This window comes from Cyprinus carpio, chromosome B3 (assembly GCF_018340385.1).
Source record: "Cyprinus carpio isolate SPL01 chromosome B3, ASM1834038v1, whole genome shotgun sequence".
Classification (NCBI taxonomy): domain Eukaryota; kingdom Metazoa; phylum Chordata; class Actinopteri; order Cypriniformes; family Cyprinidae; genus Cyprinus; species Cyprinus carpio.
This window is the reverse complement of record NC_056599.1, coordinates 20,686,828-20,706,671: the sequence shown is the minus strand read 5'-3', so window position 1 is coordinate 20,706,671 and position 19,844 is coordinate 20,686,828. Positions and strand designations below refer to the sequence as shown.

The window sequence follows — 19,844 nt, the reverse complement described above, 5'->3', positions numbered from 1 at the left end:
GAGAAAATCCATTGTCTCTCAGTATGTTGCCCAGTGCATACTTCACAGTGAGTACTTCTACACTACTCTTGTCAGCGGAGAAGAGTAGAATAACAACAACATACCTTATGTTTTCCCCCACTCTACCATGTTTGAGATTACCATTGCACTGAAGAGTAGAGCCTGGCAAAAGTATATTAAGAGTAGTAATACTCTTGTTGATGAAATCCGAGAGCTTTTGGACCCTCCATAGACAGCAAGGGAACTACTACGGTCAAGGCACAGAAAAAGATAGGGACATCGTGGTACCCTTGGTGTTTATGGAGGGTCAGAAAGCTCTCAGATTTAATAAAAAATATCGTAATTTGTGTTGGAAAGACGAACAAAGGTCTTACGGATTTGAAACGACATTAGGTGACACAATGAAGCAGACAGAAACTATCGCTTTAAACAATATACAACCAGCAGTGACAGGAAGAGGAGCACAGAAAGAAGAACCTGGACACTAATACAGTCACTCCTCCTCCCGCTGCTGGATCTGTTACCTACAAAATAAGACTCAATAAATGTGCTTATCTTTGCCAATAGTAAATATGGAGTATAATTTTCATATTGGTATGACCAGTTCTCTGCTTCAGATTAATTTACTGCAGAGGATCCATTGATGAGCAAGTAATGTAAGGCTAAATTTCTGTAAATCTGTTCTGAAGAAACAAACTCAAACTACTACTTGGATAGCTTGACGGTAAATTCTCAGACCATTTTTATTTTTCCTTTAAAATATAAGATGACAGAAGCCTAAAAATAACAATATCCTGAATAAAACTGTACAAAGGAGTAAGTGTTTGATCCTAGAGCCTATTTATTATACACACAACCCAACAGAGTTAAATTTCAGTCAGATAAGAACAACTCAAGAATCACTTACATCCACGTGTAGCCTCCAGCAGCCTCTCTCTGGACAGTGGAGCAGTATTACTGTAAACATGATCATCAGACAGAAGGGAGGAATTAAAGCAAAGATGGCAGGTGTAGAAGTGCTATGATTTCAGACACTGCACTGTCAAACACTCACACATACACAAACTATGCGTGTTAATATGCATCACTTCCTGTTAGAAGCCAGTGAGCAGATGACAGTGGGACAGCTTACAGCTTTTGTCAGTGGTTAGATGTAAATCAATCAGGAAATTAACAATAGTTTAATATCAGCTGTAAACATTTATGCACATTTCATTTCTTCTCTAAATGTGTCAATGTGATTCAGCTGAGACCTTGCTAAGCTTTCAAGTATCAGCATTTCCTGCTCCAAGTCTGAATCTGTAGGACAGAGTGCAAAACTCTTCAACAGTTACATATACAAGCTTCACCTGCAGAGAGAGAGAGACTTTTTTAAAAACATTAGAAGCAATTACACACTCTAAACTTTAGTGTATGTTGCAGAATTTGACATAAATCAGGCAGTTTCTACTAGTCTGATTCTAAGGTCTATAATAAACACACCTACAAGACAAATGTTTCACGTTGCTGTAGTCATGGGCATTAAAAGAACAAAACACTGATGTCTGACTGGTCTTGGTGGTGGCTAAACTAAAAGTTTCCTACACCAAGAAGGAAAAACACATGTGCAGAGGAAATAGCAGCATTAAAGAAAAAGATTTGCATTTCTAATGATATACCATGTGTGAAACAATGCGAGACCAAATTAAGAAATGACAAGCCAAAACCAAACCATTCACAGCAGCTGCTAGATTTTATTTAGCACAAAAAAAAAAAAAATTAATACAGGTTGACATCTTTCACTCCATCATAAAAACCTAAAGACCCGTTTTCAGTTGCTTCCATTGTACTTTCCATAACCCGTTTCCTCAAATTATCCATACTATGTTCAAGAAAACCACAACTTTAAATAGATACTGCCGGTCACTCATAAAACTCTACTGATTTGGTACGTCAATCTGCTTCCATTTGTTGGACAGATGAAGTCATGTGATAAATAAGAGTTACAATACAATCAGGATCTTCTCCAATCCTTATAGAGCTGTACAATTTTATGAGCAGGCAAAATCTATCATCCACAACACAAATCACCACATTTCATTCTTAACTCCATGTTTGAGCTTCCCCCACCCACCCCAATCAAAACCGTTTCCTCAAAAAACACCATCATTATTGCTAATTTATGATGATCCCCCTCCCTAATCTGCCAGGTATACATTAAAGTCCCAACCGTTGTCAGCTTGTGGATCTTATATGGTATTTCTCGTTGTTTCCTTGTTTCTGGAAAACGGACAGTGCTTCTCTGTTGGCAATACAGTGAAAGGGGATCACAGGCAGTTAGAGACAATTAAGCAATAAACTGATTAGAGGACAGATTAAAAGCAATGACAAAGCAAAACCAGGACGAAAAAAAAAAAAAAAAAAAAAAAAAAAAAAAAAACATCTCGTTCGCCATGTACCGCACCCGTCAGTTGGTCAACGTTTGTCAAAAGAAAGTAGAGACATGGCAATAAACAGTTTAAGACGTGTGAGGGAGAGAATGCCCACAGGAAAATCATTGACAGCAGCCCTTGTCATGTCCACTTGGGATTTTTATTATTTCATTGGCTGTTTTTTTTTCTCTTGGAATTTTTAAGTGTCTTTGATTGTTGTCTGTTCTTTTCTTAAACACTGAGGAAATTAACATTTTCATCCATGTTCCTGCAAAAAGCACCTCCCACTGGACAGGGAGAGTAAAATCATGTTATACTGAACGAGTTGAATCTACCGATGCGAATAACGCAACACTTATGCATCAGGGATCATCATGAGCTTGTCTGGTGTTACCTATGAGCATGTATGTGTGTGTGTGTGTGTGTGTGTGTGTGTGTGAATGCATTGTTGTTAACAATCATAACAGATTAAGGTTCCTCATCTCTGGTGATGGTAATCACAATGGCTTTAGGTCTATGCACAGAGAGAGAATAAGAAGAAGAGTGAGGGAGGGAAAGAAAGAGAGAGAAATAAGAGAGAAAAGAGAAGAAAACACATCTTCTCTCAGTCTGGCAGCAGTAGTGCAGGTCCAAAAGGTCAAAGTTCAAACTTAAAAATGGCCGGTGAATTCTCCTTCCTGAAGCAGGAAGTCCATTGGTAGCATCTGTCAAGTGGTCAATGCGTGATGTCTTAAATCCGCCTCGCTGTCATGCGAGACACAGATTATGGAGGGTGGAATGGGTCACTGTAGAACCAAACCCACCTAAAAAAAAAATTATAAAAAAAATAATAATCATTATGTTTAGCTCTGTAAGCTGTATATTACAATTCTATGATTTTTCCACATTGAATTAAAATAAAGAAATGTTAAATGAAAAAAAATTTAATGGAAAAAATAATCAATGGTAAACCACACAAAGTGTCACCTAGGTGCTTTGGGAGCCAGATTGTGAAGCGCTATGGCACCAAGTGAATTCACTTAGCAATGTCAATGCTAAATAAGTGTACAAGCTAATGAAGTTAACTTGACTCTGACTGACTAAAAAAAGGACTGATTTTATTCTTCGGTCATGTCTATGACATCTGAGAACCTGTACCTTTTCTGACCCCATGCTGGGACATTTCCAATTGTAGAGGTAATACTGCAGGTTTCCATCTCCAATGCCAAACTTGAGCTTCTCCAAAAATGTCTTGTTCTCCATTAGGTCCAGTGCATTAAAGACATCAAATCCTTTCTGAAGGGGTAATGATACAAGAAAAGTGTTAATAAATCTGCTCAAAGTTTAATGCTCCAGATCCTGTCAGTTACACACTTCAAACTGATGTTACTCAGATGGTAGTCTAAATGTAAATAGGAATGCCTGTGGTGCTTCACTGCTAGAACAACATTAATTCCTTTATGAATAACATTTCAAAATGACAAAAAAAAAACAACTGTAGCTCACTTCTAGCAACAAATTTACACCAAAACTATAACTAAGTAAACTTAAATTAAGGCTAATTATTGAAAATGGATAATGAAAATCAACAACGAACTTAGGGGTGGGCGATATACCGGTACACACAATTAACCAGGAGAAATTTGCCCACCAGTAGAAGCATTTTTAAGCAGTGCGGTTTAAAAACAAGTGATTTTAGGCTGCTGAAATGCAATCAGCAGGGAAAGAGAAGTGATTTTGCTATATGCGAGAGATTTCTGAGTGCTGTCATAGAGATATGCACACGTGAAGTCTGTGCTCTTACTTTTTGCAGCTTTATAGGATTGAATGGTTAAATACAAACACCTCTGTACTGTCAAAATGTCCATCTTTTACCTTGTAAACACAGTAATTTAGGTCTTAAAGGAATAGTTCACCCAAAACTGAAAATTCTGTCATTAATGACTCACCCTCATGTCATTCCAAACCCGTAAGACCTCTGTTCATCTTCGGAACACAAATCAAAAGTGTTCCGACCCTCCATAGACAGCAATGTAATTAACATGATCAAAGCATCAGAAACATAGCAAGGAGACCAGTAAAATAATCCATGTGACGCCAGGGGTTCAAACTTAATTTTACGAAGCTACGAGAATACTTTTTGTGCGCAAAAGTAAAAAATATGAAAACAAGAACGAAAACAATGTATCGATGTGGCGCAGTTGACACAGAACAGCATACGGCATTTACGTTCAGTGGATACTCTCCAAAATGGCTCTAGGGTGACGCAGAGGAGACGAATTGTTGAATAGTCTTTTTTTTTTTTTGTGCACAAAAAGTATTCTCGTAGCTTCGTAAAATTACGGTTGAACCCCTGATGTCACATTGATTATTTTACCGGTATCCTTGCTACGTTTCTGGACCCTTGCTGTCTATGGAGGGTCAGAGAGCTGTCAGATTCCATCAGCTTAATTTGTGTTCCAAAGATGAACAGAGGTCTTACGGGTTTGGAATGACATGAGAGTGAGTAATTAATGACAGAATTTTCATTTTGTGTGAACTATCCCTTTAAATGAAAGCAAACAGCTGAGAAAGAAGCCGTGTGTAAGATAATATTGGATCCAGGCAGCTTTTAAAGTGACAGCAGTCTAATATTCCTGCTGTCTGTTATTCATGTTAATCAAACAACAAAAGAGAGAAAATCTCTCACTGCTCTTGACTAAATCACTTTTGTAACTTTAATGAGAAGAAACAGATATATTTTATTTACACAGAAGAACATGCAGTGTTTTTATTCATTTGATTACTTTATACAATGTATGTAGCATTGCTTTTCTCTCCACCATTATTGTGTATGGGGATGATCAGGAGGTCATGATGGTCAGTGGTCAATGGGCAAATTTGGCTAGGATGCCGGGGCTACACCCCTACTCTTTTCGAAGGACATCCTGGGATTTTTAATGACCACAGAGTGTCAGGGTCTCGGTTTAACGTCTCATCCGAAGCGCCATGCTTTTTTGACAGTATAGTGTCCCTATCACTATACTGGAGCACCTCCTTGCTGGTCTCACTAACACCTCTTCCAGCACCAACCTAACTTTCCCTGGAGGTCTCCCATCCAGGTACTAACCAGTGTTAATTTCGTTAACGAAGACGACGACGACGAAAAATATTCGTTAACGAACATTTTTTCTGTGACGAAGACGAGACGTTGACGAGCTAAAAATAATATCTTATTACAAAATTATGACAAAATTTATGCCGCGATCTTCGTTAACTAGACGAGACTGGACTATAATGTTATTTGAAGACTAACGGACATTAAACATGCATCCTATAGGCTTTTGTCTTTCAAAATGTGCGCCCCTGTCATTGGATTGCGATCGGATAAGGGGCGTTTGAATATCTAGTCAGTATAGCAGCCGCAGTGGATGGATAGACTACAAAAACGCGAAATAGCGATCTGAAACAATGGCCTCAGCACCCGAAGGGGTAGGGATGAGGTAACCAGACGTCCCGTTTTTCCCGGGAGTCACAATTCGTTGTCGATTAACTTAAAGTTAGTGAAGGCGGGATATGCGAAATCACGCTGATAGAAGCGTTCTCTCTGTCGCGCACGCGCACACTCCACTTCCTCATTTCTCATATACAGCGCGCAATCAGTTTTCAATGCTCAAATACACACACAGCAGTCCAAATGTTTATCGTGTAGAGTATCTCACGTAAATACAATAGGTTATGGATTAAGTGAACGTGAACAGGTGGGTGAAAACTGAACGTGTGTCAGTATTTCATGCATGCCTTCCGTCTTAAAAGGACAGCATTCCAAATTAAATACATATCTGTAATTAATGTTAACCAACAAAATATGTTAAATAAATGTATACATGTTAAGTAAAACCTACAGTATCTGAAAAATGAGTTTAATTTGTATCTCTATTGTATTTGTCTTATTGTGTTTCTTTAAATACATATATATATATATATATATATATATATATATATATATATATATATATATATATATATATATATATATATATATATATATATATATATATATATATATATATATATATATATATACTATTACTACAAGTTGCTCCTTTTTCACTTAAAGAGAAAGTTCACCCAAAAAATGAAAATTTTCATAATTTATTCAAGATTTTCCAAATTCAGTCCTTGATTCAAATTTCTCATAAGCTTAATTGATTTGGTCTAAAGAGAGAAGAATTAATGATTATTTTAATTTGAAAACTACATATAAAATCGCTACCAAAATAAATTTTGGTAACTACAGTTTGGCTAAAACTATTGACTAAAAGTAGTGACTAAAAGTTGACTAAAATGCAATGACTTTTCGTCGACTAAAACTAGACTAAAACTGTGAAAGACTCAAATGACTAAAATGTGACTAAGACTATTAAGCATTTTCGTCTCAAGACTAAGACTAAGACTAAATCAAAAACGTCTGCCAAAATTAACACTGGTACTAACCATGCCCAACCCTGCTTAGCTTCAGTGGGCAACCAGTCTTGGGCTACAGGGAGATATGGCTGCAGGCTATAGTGTGATATATATATCATCACCATGAAATAAAATTACTCGTATCGTGATATAAGATTTTGGTCATATCGCCCACCCCTAAACAAACTTATCAATTAATTGCGCCTGTGCAAAGGAAAAAAGGATGTAATGTTTAGATTATAATCCTTTTTTTGCACAATGTATATCACAGCCTTCATAGATAATCACTACATTCACTTTCATTGGTGGCACATTGTTTGGAAGACAACATTGGGCAGGATTTTGTTTTACTTCTTTTGGGTAATAAATGCAAATTTGTGAGTTTTAATCTGATTCATTGAACACAACTGATTATGAGAATAATCATTAGTTGCAGCCCCAATTCATACACAAACATGTTTCACTGACTGACCGACTTGGCGAGGATGAGAGCGTCTCCCATCAGGTCCAGCAGGGGGGTGGTGGTGTGTACGTTATAGAAGGAATACGCAGCCTTCAGACTGCGATGCACAGGATGGTTCATGATGGTGGATGGCAGAGTGTAGAAACTCAGGAAGTCAGTCAAATTCCCGTCTGAATTCTACAATGATATAAAGGACAAGCTGTTCACACCAAATACATTTTGCAAAAATAGAATTGTCCATTCCTATTTTATTAATGCGTTCATGTTTGATATCACTAGGATGATACATGCTGTAGGGTTCAGTGAGTGCAATACCTCCACTACAAAGGTGTCAATGATGTTCTCCTGAGGAAGCAGCCAGTGTTGGACCTCCTCAGGGCTCATGACGGGAACCAGGTTAAACTGACTCAGGTATTCCTTCAGCAGGCGGTGAACTGCTGGCACATCCTTTACAGTCATTGGCCTGAGGCCTCGAGTCTTAGGAGCCTACAGGAGAGAAACGTGCAATAAGAAAATAAGGAGAAAAGAAAACTACCCAGATATTATTCAGGGAAGCAGGCTGGCACACACCTCTGGCAGTCGGTAGAGCTTCATGGTGCGTTGCATAGTCATGTTTCGACTCAGGTGAGAGAACTTCACCTCAATCAGCTTTCGTGGGTTCAAGGACCGGTGCCAGTATCTACCACACAAATAAGCAAGGCAATTAGTGTGATACAGTGCCATGCCTGTCATTTGACAATTGTTACTTCTCTACACATCAGGCTGAATTAATAGAAGTTATTAGTCATTACAGAATAAAGCTCTACAACACGTTATTGAGATTTTCATTTTCAAGGGAACTTTGTCATATATGCTACCTCTCAAAAGTTCAGGTTTGGTACAATTTCTTTTATGTTTTCGAAAGAAGCCTTTTATGTTCGGCAAGAAAACAGTGATTCTGTCAAATTATAACTGATAATTTTTTTCCATTTGAAAAGATTTTAAAATGTAAATTATTCCTGATGGTAAAGCTGAATTTTCAGCAGCCATTACTACGGTCTAGTGCCACATGATCCTTTCAGAAATCAATAAATAGACAGTCCAATATAACAGCACAAATCTTCTGTAACATTACAAATATCTTTACTGTTACTTTTAAATCAGCACATACTTACGTCACTGATAGCTCCTATAGAACTGTTTTAGACTCTACTCTGAAGTAGGAGCTAAATTATTTCCCCCAAACAGAGTTCCTAGAACTAAATACGTTCCTATTTCCTGCAGTGTGAACATGACAAAAAGCGGGAACATTCGCCAATAGTTCTAGGAACTATGAAAAGGTTCCTCCTAACATCTGCCACCCAACAGCCCATCTAATGCTACCTTTCACTCTGCACAGACGCAGCTGTACTTTAAAAGATGGCAGATGCGTGTCTTACCTGCAGGTGCCCACTGGTTTGGGCAACACCACACCTGCGGTGTACACAGCCTGAAAGATGCCCTCCAGGTTGACCCGTCTGGTGATCTCCCTGATGAGTACCGGAGCCACTCGTTTCGAGCGAAGTTTCTTATGCACACACAGGAAGTTAATCTCCACCATCTTCTTCTCTCTGGAAGGATCGAAGAGCAGATATGGGTCAACAACGGAACTGAGTGACCAACATAAGTACCCTCTGTGTAGACTAATTTAAATTTCTCAGATACACCATTGCATTCATGTAATTGGTGACAATGGTCAGTAAAAATATGAATCTTTTAACTGCTTCACGACAAGTTTGAAAGTTCAGTGCTACTGCCACTGACACTAGAGGTGTTTCTGGACTTAGATTCTGATTTTAGTGCATTTAAACCAACATGTAAAAACACTTATGAATGCTTACATTTCATAGATGTGGATGTTGGCTGGTATGGCACTGATGAATCCAACTAGCTTCTGATTAGAGTTCACTCTCACTCCACAATGCCACTGAGGCAACCAGCCTGGAGGACGCAGAGCCCTGGGACAAAAACAGATTCCAGACTCAACTTTCTAAGACTAAAAAAGAGATACAGATAGCTCTTCATAGACAAACACCATTTTACTCAAATTTGGAAAGACTTTTCAATCCAAGCTTTCTTACCAGAGCAGAAATTCAGGGGAGTAATCAAAACGAAACATGTTGTCATCATCCTCCACATAGTTCTCATTCAGGAGAGTGTACAGCTCTTTCAGCTTCAGAGAGAGGGAACAGAAACAGCTTTAAGACTGAGCTGTTTACAGCTGCATATTTGTCAAAGATATCAAAGGGGAGATTTAGGGGTTTGTGTGTCGTACCACTGCAGGGTTTCCCAGGTCGAGAGTGTCCCAGGTGAAGCCCTGCGGGAGGCTGTAGGGCTCCTCTCGTATGCTGTCTTTATCTGGCTCAATCCAGCCATGTGACGTCACAGTCTCTCCTACAAACAAACAAACAAATGACAGAATCAGACTTCTGTCAGCAGAAACTTCAGTTTCACACAGAATCATCGTTCTACACTGTGCCACAAATCACGAGTCTCAAGAAAACAGATGCTGTCCTGCTGAAAATTAGCTGTCATTACTAAAAAGAAATACGTGACGTCAGATCAAGGAACAGTTATAAAAGGAAAGCAGATTACTTTAAATATTGAAGTTTTAAAAAACCATGCTGCAAGTATAATGGAACAAATGAGCAATACCAAGTTTAGGAACAGGCTGAGTGTCCCAGAACTGATAACTGCGACGTGTGGCCTCCTCCATGGTTTTAGCCGGACCCTGTCCCACCGAAAACAGCTCAATGGCCTTCTGGATCTCCTGTAACTTATCCGCAGGAAGTGAGTTTACCTAAGGAAGAGACAAAGACATGTGAAAACGGGTAAAAATAAAATCAATTAAACACAAAAATAGCACCATATTATCAGACAATAATTAATACTTTAAAGAAAACTATGGTATTCATAGTATTTCCAGCACTAAAATATAGATATAAAATAAATATTTTAACGGTACACAAGTGGGCCACAAATTTGGGCTGTGGGACAGCCCTTGTAAAGAAAAACTACACTTAAGAGCTCATGAACCAATATTACATTTCAGGCTGATGCTGCTATAAGCCGAAATACAAGAAGGCAAAGGTAATCCAGATCAAAGGCTATAGAATACCCAGGACGTGTCACTTGTGTAGTTTTGAATGGGGAAAAATGCAACGCTCAATATGGCCGCGCAATCCCAGGACGCCCTGCCTTCTGAATGAAGGAACCAATCACTAATCGGTAAAGTCAGCGCGTCACTGCAGCTGCAGTTGGAAGCGTCCGGTTGCTATAGAAACAGTCAGTGTTCTGAGATGTGCGCTCAGGACTGCGCATGCGCACTGCATGATCTAGCCTGAATAATAAGCTTTTTATAACACTATTTGAGCAAAAGTAACAACATTATTGACACAGTTGTTATCAGATTTCTTTGGTGATCTCAAATATGAAATTTAATCGCAAGCCTAGTGAACAGTTTTGTAGAATTTGATGTTTCCCCATTCAAAGAGATAGGAGCTGCACTTGGATGCCTGAGAGTCGTTTCAAAGATGGTCACCGAGTGACATCACTTGTCTTAAAAGGACTTTGTCTAGATGTAAACAATCTTGAGTCAAACACACAGAGCCATACAAACACACTCACTTTGGCCAGAGGATCCGGTGCTGCGTCTTTTCCTCCGGACTTGTCTTTGTTCTTTTTCTTCTGTTTCTTTTTCTTCTTCTTGGCACCTGTGTCGCCCTTCTCCCTGCGGGTCACATGAACTCAGTTGACATGGGCAGATATAATGAGAGGTTATGTCCACTCAGCAGCACTAATCGCGGCGGATGCAGGTGAAAGGGCAGCACGCAACATCTCTGGGAACATCGCTGTTCCTGATGCAATCAGCAGGATTTTAGCATCACAACCCCTCACTAGTGTACAACAAATCTTATATGCTTCCTTTTGTTTTTACATTTCTAGCATATAAACAAGAACTTTCACAAAACAGAGAAATGGCCCATATTTTCTTATATGAGTTATAAGGATAGTTCACCCAAAAATGGAGCTCATGTCATCTTTTACATATTGTTACAAAAACTAAAATAGAAGATATTTTGATAGATATTTAGAAGAACTACCTCTTTAACGAATCTATTTAACTCAGCTCAATTATATTTGTATAGAGACATATATAGGCTACACACCGATAATAATGACATTCTGAATGAAAAAGATGTAGCAGAATCTAAGCAATAATCATAATAATAAAAAAATAATAATAATAATAATTAAACCTAACATTTAGAAACATATAACACGAATGTCCCTCCATCCCAGCAGGCAATTCAATTCGTGCTTGAACTACACCGACACAAGAGCCCCTCTCCGGTGGTCAAACTGAAACGGGACGGCATACAGAGAGACGCGCAAATAATCCTATTAATGTCCACGAAGGGAGAGAGGTGACAGAGCTGAGCTACATTTGTTAATGCGGACAGATGGTCTGTCACATGACCTGCAGAAAAAGCATGTTTTGTGTGTGCGAGGGGAGGTGGGCTGTATGACAAAGACTGGGGGATGAACTAGCACCCCTGTGACTATCTCTTTGACAGCCTTCTATCCCTGTTGGATGGGCTGAAGGCACCACGGCTTCTCTTCTTTCTCTCTGTATTGCTTCAATAAATATAAGCTGCAGTAGAGGATGTCTTCTTCTTAATATAAGGACAAGTCTATAGTACATTTAAACTGATGCATGTTTAATTGGATTGAGAATAAACTACTGTCCCAGTCTGGTCTGGGTAGTCAGTTGGCTGGTTCTTGAGGTCTTTTGGGCAGATGGTAAGTTTGAGAGATCTTAAACCAGTTATGACCAGCTGAAAACAGGAAATCCTGTCAGGGTGGTTTAAGGTTGTTTTTTCTCGCAAAGATAAAATCCTGTTGTTGCATTAAAATTAATAGTAATAGAGTCATAGTCATATACAAGTTAATTATACATAACCCTTTATTTTAAAGGAGGGAGGAACAATGAAAGCATTAGGTGAAAATAAATATTGTATTTAAAAAATATTTGTCTTTTTTAAATAAACAGATGGGATTCTGGACATCTTTTATCACTACATAAATCATAAAATATTGTTAACAGCCAGAAAAAATAATAATTTATAATTTTTAGGAATAAAATATCATATAAATCAAGCGATTAATATATGAACAAACGTAATTTCAATTGTTTAAAGTACAGATAAGAATAAAACTGATGTAAGCATTAAAGAAGAGGGGATTCTGGCTCAGTTTAAAAACCTTTTGAGAAAACAGCCTTTAAAGACATATATAGTAACTAAAATCTACAGATGCACATAGATAAAGTGTAATAAAATAAACATTTAATAGCGTATTTTGGATGTTTTCTTTACACTAGTCAACAAGACGTGTTAAGGGATCAAGACAGTCCAAAATTTTATAACTGACCAGTTTGAATAAATAAATAAATAAATAAATAAATGTTTTGGCTTGTAGCGTCTTCTGTATTGCGTTCTGCTGCGTAATTTACCTCACGAGATTAACTAACTATAAATCCACCAAACATGCCACATGACTGTTAGATATACCAATAAATAAAACTAAATTGTTTAAAATATTAATTGCCGTATTATATTATATTACAACGCCAGAAAAACTACAGCTATGACATGAGGCGAATCATGACGGGATAGTCGTGTTACGTCATCTCCCGCACGCTGCCATTACTACAGAATGATAATAAACGTGATTTCACCCTCTGCTGCCCGATTTATTCCGGACAGTGCCTGTGTATGACCTTGAGGGACATGTAGCTGGATGAGAAGCAGGTTAATGAGTCTCTTTCCGTGAACCAGGGACAGCTTTTAAGGAAACTGGTGAAACAGAGGAGCTCTTCGGTAATGAAAGTGAAACACGGGCAGCATCGGTGACCACGAGCGCAAACCGAGAGCGGGCTGATTAAACCGTTTAAAGATGCTCCATCTGCTATTAGCAGCACTCAAGATGACTAGATCACGTCGAAATATCGGTAAACCCCAGGAAATGCATACTACTAACAACCTAGTTGTCACGAAGGCCTGAATACAGGGCTTGAAAGCGATTTTTGGTGGTTATTTATTAATACTGGCCAGTTTATGAGATGTTGAACGGGACATAGAATAGCGACTTTAAACGTAATAGCTTATTCGTTTTCTACCAAACCAAAATTCATAGCGAGGCTGACTGTTAAACCTCTCACAAAAATGCCAATGATCACATAGAGCTGGCCATATGGAACCGTCCTTGTTTGATTGACGGCGTCTAAGCCAATCGTTTTAGAGATCCGTCTGTCAATCAAGGCAGTGATCCAATAGCGTAGGAGCAGGGGCGGGCTGATGTGCTTTCAGCGTGCCACAGCCTTGCTGAACAAGGGCCCTGCCTTATCGGGCCGTGAGGAGGTGTATTATATGTCTACGAGCTAACAATAAAATGCATGCACGCTCACCCATCATCAGAGTGGTGCTCTTCATTTTCACAATTGCTGCAGTGTCCGTGATCCACTTCTACCTCAGTTTCTTTCTCCGGCTGCGGTGCTGTCTCATTCTCATCCGCCATCTTTAACCAGGAAGTGAGGATCTCGCCCTGCGCTCTCACACCCCGCGAAACTATTGGCGGACTGCCGCAAAGCACCATGGTCTATGTAGTTCTTTCATTTGATGCAGGACAGTCTTATCCCAGTTGTTGTGAGGTTTATTTATTTATTTATTTATTTGGGACAGTGCACATGAATAAACACTAAACACTAAACTGTAAATGCACCAGAGGTAATAGTTAAAGTCTATTTTTTAATATGTAGTCCCCCTGGACAGATAATCAACCCTACAATAAACTGTAAATGCACCAGAGGTAATAGTTAAAGTCTATTTTTTAATATGTAGTCCCCCTGGACAGATTGTCAGCCAGAGTCACCCAAAAAAAAAACTAAAATGGAAAAAACTGACAAAATGTAGCCTACAATACAGTTGCACACCACGTGCACATACAAGCAATTCAGAAGTCATTAAAACACAATGATTAAGTGCAATTAGATTTGTAAGTTTATAAAATGTAGGCATGCTTTCAAAGGCACTACGTCTTTCCACACATCAATAAAAACAATTAATGAGCACAACTGCACAATATTTCCATGGTTTCAAAAAGGCTAGACTAGCAAAAAAAACCTAATAAAGCCTAATTAGTATCTGTGCGTAAATAAGTGAAGATTTTCAATTGATTTCTGCTGCTGATATTGTAAAAATAAATACTAGTTGATATTAATTTAACTAATTACCGATTATCTATTTCAATACAACTTTGAAAAAGAGTGAAGTTTGCACGTATACACAAACATACAGATACAGTACTGTTTAAACAAGTAAGACATTAAAATCAAGACATGTTCTGTTATCTCGTGTGAAACAGAAAGAAAATCTACATTTAAACATGTCTTTACAGAAGCAGCTGACATTATATTGCCTTATAATATTATACTAAATTAATTATCATAGCCTAGTACAATACACAGTCCTTATGAGTTATCAATAACCACAAGTTTTCATGATTTGACAAACTTGGAATTGGAGTAGTTGTGTAATTTGACCAAATTTGAACATCCTAAAACACTGAATTTTTTCTGTGCTTGCTTTTAACATGAATGATCAAATCTGTTCCAAAGATGGTTAAACATGGATATTTCATCGTTAGTGGTAGCTGTTCAAAAACATTTATTTTTCTGACATTAATTGTATTAAAGCAACATTATGTCAATGTTGGCGCTCTAGCGGTTAATAAACAGAACTGCACGCATCCCGCGGAAGAACATTCTAACCGGAGCTACTTCTCCAAGTTTATGTCTATGGAGATTCGCGCAGGTATGTGTTACTCCGCAGCCGTGACGACCCGAACAGGCTACAATAGTCCAAAAATAATCACTTATTAAAATGTACCGTAGTGATTTGGGATAAGACAAAAAGGCGATTCGGTAGATGAATTTATGATGTACTCGCTCATTATATACATTTAGCTAATTTTGAACAGAGAAAAAGTTACATAGTGTTGCTTTAATATATTACTATTATTATTATTCATAAGTATCTTACTACTCTGATTACTTAATTACTGATTTCGTATTACTAATATACTGCTGAATCACAGCTGGTGTTTGAATCAGTTAAAACATACTTGCATAAAAATAGTCATTACTCTTACTAAACCACACATTTACTTGCTATGCTTTCAAAATGTTTTTTTTTTTTTTTACACTTTCTTCACCTTGCTGTCAGTATTCAGCATATCAAGACCACCAACTATAAAACATTAAAGACAGCTCATTTCTGTCTACATGTACAATTCCTGTCCAGCATGTAAAGACTAGTTTTAAGGTCAATTAAAATATTACATTTTCATAAAATGCATTACATTTTCAGATTTCAAGGCGCACAGACTCAATAGAAATCAGTCTCAATGGAAACGGACTCTATAAACAACACTGACTTGTAACTTCAAACAATACTGACTTCATAACATATTTAGTTTCCACGGTAACACTTCTATGACACTGTTAGACGTTCTGCTCTGCTGCCAACACCACAAATGAACAATAAAAAAGCAAAACGTCTACACTGACTTTCTGCAGATTGCTGTGCTGGTATGTCCAATGTCACATGCTTTTTCATGTGCTCTCATTCTGAAGAGTCCCTGCACCTCGAGAGCCCGGCTCAGGGGCTTGCCCTTCAGTAAGGTACTTCCAGAAATAAACATTTCCAGGAATCACCACAGAAGCCTTAGGCCTTGCCTTTCCGCTCAGAAACGGTTTTAATAGGAACTCCTCGCCGTACCACCTTGACATGGATGAAGAGCGTGGCAGGAGACAGACTGGAGCCGTCAGCTTTTAGCAGGTGAACATGACGATAACCTGGAGCACAACACAAACACTGGAATAAAGCTATGTGAAAAATCTAGTTAAAGCAAGTGTTTGAAGTAATAGGTACCAAAATTACACCACAGATTATTGTTATTATTCTTTTAAAGATGTCAGAACTATTTTGTCTCAGTGTTTTAGGAAAATCTGGATTAATTCAATTGCGATTCGTGTCCTTCTTGAACTTCAGATCTAGGCATTTTTTAACCATTACGTGCACTGAGCCACGGACTGAGAAGCAGATTTCCATCTCATTGATCTCTCAGTGCACTGGAAACTATTTTTCTTCAGAATGGTGCAAAATCCCACTGCACACGATTCTTGTTGTACACAGGGTACTTACATAACAACATTCCAAAAACTACTGGAGCTGTTCTGAAGCCAAAGGTTTATGAGCCTCTACATTATGTCCTTGATAATTCATTCTGTTACAGTAGATTTTTCAAGCATGGTGTTCAAGCACTTTATGTAATAGTTTATTTAAAATCATTAATTTATATTATTTACACTATCATGCATTTATTTGAAATAGCAATCTTTTTAACATTCTAAATGTATTTACTGTCACTGATTGATTCAACAGGGATGCATCAAATCGATCAAAAAGTATTCATTTCTTTACATAAATATCTTACTGACCCCAAACTTTTTAACACCAGTTAGAGTTGTAAAATTTAAAATTCATGCAGTACTTCCACCATAAATCCTGTTTAATACAGTGTATGTTTTATAAAATCATCATACTGTGTGATCTGAACACACACACCTGTCCGTAGGCTGGTGAAAGGGAGGGTGAACTGGCCAATGAAATCATTTTTGGATTTGTAGTCGTGATCTTCCACCATAAAACGCACCAAGGCAAGTTCAGGCACCTGGAGCTGAAAGCTCACAGTACAGTCCCAACGAGGGTTGAAACCTGCAGGGGGAGACAAACACACACACACACGCACACACACACACACACACACACACACACACACACACACACGCATACTCAATATTCAATCCTGACAGGAACGCCTCTTGTTTTACTGCTAGAATGTTTACACACACAAAATAAATGCTCAAAACAACAAATGAAACACTGTAGTCAATATACCAACCATTAAAAGATCACTAATGATTCTATCACACACACACAATTTTAATGGATTGATACTGATTAAACGATCATACAACATTACATAACTCTGGATAACTGAATATCTCAGTGGTCTCACCATTGTTGTCAATGCGCTGGGTTTTTGCACGAGCCTTATCGATGGAAACTCCATGGATCTCCACCCAGACCTGTGGGTCCACAATGGAGTTGGGATTGTCTGTGTTTATTTTAGGAAGTTGCTGGGCCGAGATCACCTGCGGGAGAAACAAAACAGCCAACAAGTACGGTAAAAGAGATTTATCACAATATTTACAGAGCACATGGGATCCTGAGCAATAATTCCTGTCAGACCATCATGGCAAGCTAAAAGAGAAGAGGAGCTGCTACTAACCCGTATGGTAAGCTGTGTGGGTATATGTCCTGGTCCTCCACCTGTGTTCTCAGGGTCAAAGTTAGACTTTGGGTGACACAGGAAGTCAGGCTTGAGCACATATCCGCAGCGGCCGTTGGGCAGAAAGCGGCCCTGGTTCAGGTCCATCTGCTCTCCTGGGGTCTGGAAGTTCAGAGCCACTGGAGAACAGAGACAATGAAGCGTTTAAGCTTTGGCTGCTGTACTTGCACACATGCAGGAGTGTCAGAGAGTTCAGTCGCTCACCCATCTGGCAGCCTCCGTTCCACATGTCCTGGGGGTCATAGTTGGAGGACTGTAACCTCTGGCCTGATGGGTAAACCCTGCTCAGCTGCCGACTGTTGTGTCGAACAAACAGCTTCCCTACAGGACAAAAATATAAACATAAAACAAATTTTTAAATTTTAAATTTTCTACAATATTTTAATATTTTAAGTAGATTAGTAGATTTTTTTAACAAGCAGCAGATCAGAATGACAAAATGCTACATTTATGAAGAGAATTAGGGCCAAGCAAAATAAAAAAATAAAACCATCTCGAGATTAAAGGCATTATATTGCGAGATTAACCTCGTTAAATTTCGAGAAAAAAAGTTAATACAATCTTGAGAATAAACTCATTAAATTTCGAGAATAAAGTCGTTGTGTTTCGAGAAAAAAACTCGTTAAATTTCGAGAAAAAAAGGCGAAATACAATCTTGAGAATAAACTCATTAAATTTCGAGAATAAAGTCGTTGTGTTTCGAGAAAAAAACTTGTTAAATTTTCGAGAAAAAAAGTCGAAATAATCGTGAGAATAAACATTTAATTTCCGAGAATAAAAGTCGTGTGTGTTCGAGAAAAAAAGTCAATAAATGTAGAGAATAACGCATTCGATCAGTGTTCATTGCATAGCCTATAGAGGACATGGCAGAGTTGGATCACTTAGTCAAGCTATTTTTAGACTTTCTTTCAGTAATAAAGAAATACTATCAACTTTAGCTAATTATACACAATAATAATTAGCACATGAAACTTTAAAGAGAATTTGCAAGTGGCTATCTTTTTAGAAGAAAAAATCAGTCCAATTTGCGCGATGTAGGCTACTCGCTTTTGTCCAACATGAAATGACAACCAGAGGACAAATGCAAGGTTATCGCTGGCTTAACCAAATGCACTCTGGCACTTGGACAAGCTATGATAAATTAAAACCGTACGGCATTGCCATTAATGGCGTGTAATGTAATGAGTTTTATTTCTCAAGATTGTATTTCGACTTTTTTTCTCAAAATTTAACGAGTTTCATCTCGAAACACAACGACTTTATTCTCGATATTTAAATGAGTTTTATTCTCAATATTTTATTTCGACTTTTTTTTCTCTAAATTTAACGAGTTTAATCTCGAAACACAACGACTTTATTCTCGATATTTAATGAGTTTATTCTCAAGATTGTATTTTCACTTTTTTTCTCGAAATTTTATGAGTTTAAAGATCGGTATCGGCCGAATAGATATCAAAATAGATATTCTCATATCAAACAGCAAAACACAGATGTTCGGAGACAAAAAATTATTACTAATATATAGTATTTATAAAAAAAAAGTGTTATTTATATATAATTTACTATTTAGTTGAAATGCTGTTATCTAACTGAAATTCTCATTGGCTTTGTGGCAGATACAATACTGTTCAAAAGAGGTTTTTTTTTATAATTTAATACTTTTAGTCAGCAAGGAAACATTATATTGATAAAAATGAGAGTAAAGAAATGTATATTGTTACAAAAGATTTATATTTCAAATAAATGCTGTTCTTTTGAACTTTCTATGCATCAAAGAATCCTTAAAAATTGTGTTAAGGTTCACACACACACACACACACACACACACACAAAACACACACAAAACATTTGATAGCAATAAGAAGCATATGATAATAAGCAGCAAATCTATTAGAATGATTTCTGAATGATCATGTGACACTGAAGACTGGAGTAATGATGCTGAAAATTCAGCTTTGCATCTCAGAAATAAAATATATTTTAAAATAGATTAAAACAGACAACAGTTCTTTTAAATTGTTATAATATTTCACAATAGTGCTGTTTTTACT

General features: G+C 37.7%; 2 protein-coding genes across 3 annotated transcripts in view; both read right to left on the bottom strand.

The window, feature by feature from the left end:
* Positions 1-1,713: 1,713 nt before the first annotated feature.
* Positions 1,714-13,989, bottom strand: LOC109051079 (glycylpeptide N-tetradecanoyltransferase 1). The gene is made up of 12 exons (XM_042720190.1): positions 13,787-13,989; positions 10,945-11,047; positions 9,973-10,117; positions 9,593-9,711; positions 9,399-9,490; positions 9,159-9,275; positions 8,718-8,888; positions 7,870-7,978; positions 7,615-7,785; positions 7,309-7,476; positions 3,549-3,686; positions 1,714-3,214 (listed from the first exon to the last, which is right to left on the bottom strand). Exons 1-12 carry the CDS (start codon positions 13,972-13,974, stop codon positions 3,194-3,196), a joined length of 1,542 nt encoding a protein of 513 aa, XP_042576124.1. The 5' UTR covers positions 13,975-13,989; the 3' UTR covers positions 1,714-3,193.
* Positions 13,990-14,594: 605 nt separating this feature from the next.
* LOC109045960 (1-phosphatidylinositol 4,5-bisphosphate phosphodiesterase delta-3-A) overlaps positions 14,595-19,844 on the bottom strand; it is a 37,259-nt gene continuing 32,009 nt past the window's right edge. For both annotated transcript variants that reach the window (XM_042720188.1, XM_042720189.1), the window contains exons 11-15: positions 17,998-18,114; positions 17,734-17,912; positions 17,461-17,596; positions 17,007-17,156; positions 14,595-16,234 (exon numbers count right to left, since the gene is read on the bottom strand). In XM_042720188.1, coding sequence (XP_042576122.1) covers positions 16,104-16,234; positions 17,007-17,156; positions 17,461-17,596; positions 17,734-17,912; positions 17,998-18,114 — 713 coding nt within the window. In that variant the 3' untranslated portion in view covers positions 14,595-16,103. The remainder of the gene's footprint in view (positions 16,235-17,006; positions 17,157-17,460; positions 17,597-17,733; positions 17,913-17,997; positions 18,115-19,844) is intronic.